At 38.7% G+C, this 5,646-nt stretch overlaps 1 protein-coding gene across 1 annotated transcript in view; it reads left to right on the top strand.

The window, feature by feature from the left end:
* Positions 1-5,393, top strand: part of SIM1 (SIM bHLH transcription factor 1) — an 88,011-nt gene extending 82,618 nt beyond the window's left edge. The window contains exons 10-11 of the mRNA XM_007942264.1: positions 1,808-2,210; positions 4,663-5,393. Of these exons, the coding sequence (XP_007940455.1) occupies positions 1,808-2,210; positions 4,663-5,393 (1,134 nt within the window). The remainder of the gene's footprint in view (positions 1-1,807; positions 2,211-4,662) is intronic.
* The last annotated feature ends 253 nt before the right edge of the window (positions 5,394-5,646 follow it).

Raw genomic sequence — 5,646 nt, 5'->3', positions numbered from 1 at the left:
GTAGTGATACTGCCTCGGAAACCCAAGGAGGGGTCGCTATGAGTCAGGGCTGACTCGACGGCACATAACAACAACAACAACATTTGAAGTTTTACTTTAGAAAGCAAAAAGGACAGCCTACTTGTAGGAATAGGCTCAGGTTATATGGTACGAGACTTTTTGGAAATTATATTGCAATTGAATTTGGTAAGCCTTTATTGAGCATTTTACCAGGTATCAGGCACAGTATTCAGTTAACAGTCTAGTATAAAGAGCTGAGGGTCAATGCATTGGAACCCTAAGCCTTTTTTATTTGAAAATTAAGAAATTAAAAGTGGAAAGTAATTAGAAGTAAAATTTAGAACTGTCTTGGAATCTTGTTTTAACCATATCCATCTGGTTAGTGATGAAGAACTTCAGTTTTAATCTTGGATCTGCCACCTGCTGATCTTCAGTAGGCTGTCAGTTAATGTGTGCTGTTATTATTGTGGTAAAATATGTATGTAAAAAATATTTGCCATTTCAACATTCTTCACATATATAATTCAGTGACATGAATTGCATTTATCATGTTGCTCAACCATGACCATTATCTATTCACAATTTTTTCCATCGCCCTTAACAGAAGCTCAAACCAAAAAAAAAAACCCACACTCAATGTCATTGAGTCAGTTCCAACTCATAGCAACCCCCTTTGGGTTTCCAAGGCTATAAATCTTTATGGAAGTAGATTGCCCCACCTTCCTTCTGCAGAGCGGCTAGTGGTTTTGAATTGCTGACCTTCTGGTTAGCAGCCAAATGCCTTATCCACTATGCCACCAGAGCTCCTTAACAGAAGCTCAGTGTCCCCTAAGCATTGAGTCCTCCTTTCCCCCTCCCTTCTTCCCACCCCTGGTAACCACTAATAAACTTTGTTATCTATATTCTTTGTTGTTGTTGTTGTTGTTATTTGCCGTCCAGTCGGCCTTCTGGTTAGCAGTCAAGTGCCTTAGGCACTATGCTACCAGAGCTCCTATATTCTTTGTTATATATATATATATTTGTTGTTGTTGTTATGTGCTGTCGAGTTGACCCCGACTCATAGCGACCCCTCCTTGGGTTTCCGAGGCAGTATCACTACGGAAGTAGGATTGCCCAACCTTCCTTCCATATACACACTTCTAAATGGAACTATGCTATATTGGTCTTTTTGTGACTAACTTATTTCACTTAGCATGGTGTTTTCAAGATTCATCCAAATATTAGAACTTCATTTGGCATAATGCCTAAGGCATTTGACTGCTAACCAGAAGGCTGGTGGTTTAAACCTACCAGCCACTCCTCGGAAGGAAGGTTGGGCAATCTACTTCCATAGTGATATTGCCTCAGAAACCCAAAGAGGGGTGACTATGAGTCAGGTCCGACTCTATGGCAGTGAGTTTGGTTTTTTTTTTGTTGTTGTTAATATGCTGTTACATGCATGTACCTACTACATTTTGTTTATCCATTCATCTATTGTTGGATATTTAGACTGTTTCCACCTTTTGGCTGTTGTGAACAGTGAATGAACATTAATATACAAGTATCTGTTTGAATTCCTGCTTTCAATTTTATTGGGCATATACTTAGGAGTAGAATTGTTGGGTCATATTTTATCTTCTCTTTCAGCAGCCAAAAAGAAAATTTTCTTTTGAGACATCATGACTGATTAAACGATTCTAAGTCAGGGGTGTCAAGAGTGGCCCTGAAGTGAGTCTTATTTTGGTGTCTTTGGGCCTATAAGAACTTAAGGGTGCTTGTAGGCTTTGTTTTTTATTGAATTATGCTCTTCCCATCCTCTCTGTTTCAGTATTCAGGATTTCACACAGAAAGATCTGAATCTGATCATGACAGCCAGTGGGGTGGAAGTCCCCTGACAGACACGGCCTCTCCGCAGCTCCTGGACCCCTCAGACAGGCCCGGCTCTCAGCATGAAGCTTCTTGTGCCTACAGACAGTTCTCGGATCGCAGCTCTCTCTGTTATGGCTTTGCACTTGACCATTCCAGGCTGGTGGAGGAGAGGCATTTCCACACCCAGGCCTGTGAGGGAGGCCGGTGTGAGGCAGGCAGGTACTTCCTGGGAACGCCGCAGGCTGGAAGGGAGCCCTGGTGGGGCTCTCGTGCAGCCTTGCCCCTAACCAAGGCCTCTCCGGAAAGCAGAGAAGCCTATGAAAATAGCATGCCTCATATTGCATCAGTCCACAGGATCCATGGTAAGAGCCACTGAAATGTGTCTTACATGCACATCATTAAGCCCACAGACAGTTTTAGAAAATTCTAGCTATGACGTGTTGTCACTGACCCAAATGGTTTTCTCTTTAGAATTTATGAAGCAGATATGTATACCAAAGGGTTTTTGAAACCAAAATCTATCTGTTTAAATGTATTAATTTTGTTCATTTTTACTTGTCTCTCAAGGAGAAATAAATGTTTGCCAAATACATTTATTTTTGATATGCAAGTAAAAGTGATCATCATTTTAACCATCAAAAAGGATAGAAAATTAAGTTAAAATTAATTGAATAAAAGTCAAAATTGACTTGTATATTTTCTTATATTCTCATGCTTCAAATGTGGACTTGAATAGTGTTTGTTTTCACTTATTTATAGATTTTTTTTCGGTGAGGCACTACTGGTATTTTGGGAAGTGCTAGTCTTTGTTTTATGGACTGTCACTCGTATCGTAGGATGTTTAAACTTTTTGGCCCCCTGAACAATAAATAAAGGAGATCTGGTAGCACTGTGGTTAAAGCATCGGCTGTTAATCAAAAGGTTGGTGGTTTGAACCCACCAGCAGCTCTGCAGAAAAGATTTACAGCCTTGGAAACCCTACGGGACAGTTCTACTCTGTCCTATAAGGTTGTATGTATCAGAATCGACTTGATGGCAGTGGGTGGTGGAAGCAGTAAAAGCCAGTAGCCTTCTTTCCCTCATCATTATTGTAACCCATAATATCCCCAGTAAGTGAAGGAGGGAGTGGTATGTAGAATTTACTGAGATTTTCACCTTGGGATTATTATATGGTTTTGAAAACACATGGAAATAGGAACTCCAATTAAAATATTTAATATAGTGAAGTTTTTCTGTGTTCATTGCAAAGTAAATTGGTTATGAAGAGTCTATTCCATTCATTCCAAGACTGAGTCTAGACAGATTTTGAAACTCTTCCAATTTCATTAAAAGTCAGTGGCATTAGTATTGATCCAAAGATCCTGATAATACTCTTCTTGCTGTATCATCTTTAAGAGGATATTTATTGTTAACTCCCATCCCTAATGTCTCCTGCTCTTACTTCAAATACCACACATATAGGGCCCACCTTTTACGAGTAATTTTAGATTTATTTCTGTCATAGCCTTTTATGTTTCTGCTTTTACTTTTAGTTTCTGTAGTTTGGTAGACTGGCAGTGGGAACCTAGGGCAAAGGGCAATTGCTTGCCAAAGAATAGAGTGAAGTGAAAATCCTGGCTTAACCTACATAGTCTGAAAGGAAATATTAGAAATAAAATAAGAGGAAAAGGGAAAAGGAAAGCAATAAATAGTGTGATCCAGGGCTTCTCTGCTGCATTAAGCAGTTTACAGCTTTCATCTGTCCCTTCCTGCTCTTCTCTCCATTTATTGACCTCAGACTGTTTTGAGAATAATCTAGTTTGTGGAATGTATTTTAGATACACTGCTTCTCCAAAAGGGAGCCCTAATGTCATAGTGGTTAAGAGGTCAGCTGCTAGCTGAAAGGTTGGAGGTTCATATCCACCAGTCACTCAGTGGGAAAAGCTGCAGCAATCTGTTTCTGTATGGATTTACTGTCTTGAAAACCCAGCAAAGAGGTTCTGCTCTGTCCTATAGAGTTGCTATGAGTTGGAATTGACTCATTGGAAATGGTTTTTTTTTTGTATTCCTCAAAATTAGATCTCTCTCCTTGGTTCAGAGGAAGTTGTGATTAAAATTTTAAATATTTGTTTATTCTTTGACTTAATTCAGAAGAAATCTAAGCTATGTAGGTTGCTGTATGATATGGGTTAAACTGAGATTTTTACCCTAGATTTGAGAAGATAATTTCTGTAATTTTTGATTGAGACAAACCCTCAAAATCATCAAATACCCTATATAACTTAAAAACTATCCCTGAAATAGCCTAAAAAACAAACATTAGAGATTTATTGTAACTCTACATAAGATACATTTAGGTGATTTATTTTGAATTGAGAGAATAAGTCCAGCCTATATCATCATTGTCTTCTTCAAACCCAATTGAAAATATTTTTCAAACATATATTTCAAGTTCTAGAAAATAACGTAAGCCAAATCCTATGCTTTCTCCTTTTATTATTTACATAGATCAATGATTCTATGATGTGCATACATGAAGAAGTACACACATTTTACATTTTGCTAGTTGGCATTCACAAATATATGAACAAAGTTAACCTTCTGAGAAACTTGTTAGAAACTTCTTCTATACTTAAAAGCCACTGAGAAATATGAATATCAGTATAATAAGTTGATATTCGATCTGTTATGTGAGCTGTTGTCTGTTTCAAATATTAGTGCATGTATTAAAAATGCAAGATATAAAGTATCTCCTACTAGGAAAAAGAAATGTACTTAAATTTTTTTTTTTGATGAGTTTTGAGCCACTTACTTTTTGCTTTTTCTAATTTCCAGGGCGCAGTCATTGGGATGAAGATAGTGTGGTCAGTTCTCCAGACCCTGGGTCTGCCAGTGAATCTGGTGACCAGTATCGCACTGAGCCATATAGTAGCCCTCATGAACCTAGCAAAATTGAAACTCTGATAAGAGCCACCCAGCAAATGATTAAAGAAGAAGAGAACAGATTGCAGCTAAGGAAAGCACCCCCAGACCAACTGGCTGCCATTAATGGAGCTGGGAAAAAACACTCCCTCTGTTTTGCAAACTACCAACAGCCCCCACCCACAGGTGGCGAGGTCTGCCACAGCTCGGCTCTTGCTAATACTTCACCATGTGACCATATCCAGCAGAGAGAGGGAAAGATGCTGAGCCCCCATGAAAATGACTACGACAACAGCCCCACTGCACTGTCTCGGATAAGTAGCCCCAATTCAGATCGCATTTCAAAATCCAGTTTGATCCTAGCTAAAGACTATCTACATTCGGATATATCTCCTCATCAGACAGCAGGAGACCATCATGCCGTCTCTCCAAACTGCTTTGGCTCTCACCGCCAGTATTTTGATAAGCATGCTTACACATTAACTGGTTATGCCCTGGAGCACTTATATGACAGTGAAACCATTAGAAACTATTCCTTGGGCTGTAATGGCTCACACTTTGATGTAACTTCCCATCTAAGGATGCAGCCAGATCCTGCACAAGGACACAAGGGAACATCTGTTATAATAACCAATGGAAGCTGATGTTTTTCTAAAATATTTTGTTCTTTAAGGATCTTTGAAACATATTTATGTTTGAATGCCCCATTATCAGCATTTACTATGCCACAGATTATTAGAGAGGATAACCTAAGTTACTGGGTATTTGACATGTGTTCCTGTAAAAACAAAGAAAGCATACACAGAGTTATACACAGGTAATGGAGCTAAAATGAATATAAAAGTTACCCCTCTAATATATTGGAACCAGAATAGATAACTTCTGAATTGAAAAATA

The sequence above is a fragment of the Orycteropus afer genome, unplaced genomic scaffold (assembly GCF_000298275.1).
Source record: "Orycteropus afer afer isolate SDZICR_OR568_19922 unplaced genomic scaffold, OryAfe1.0 scaffold00087, whole genome shotgun sequence".
Taxonomy (NCBI): Eukaryota; Metazoa; Chordata; class Mammalia; order Tubulidentata; family Orycteropodidae; genus Orycteropus; species Orycteropus afer.
The sequence above is the reverse complement of the archived record's forward strand: the minus strand, read 5'-3'. Positions and strand labels throughout refer to the sequence as shown.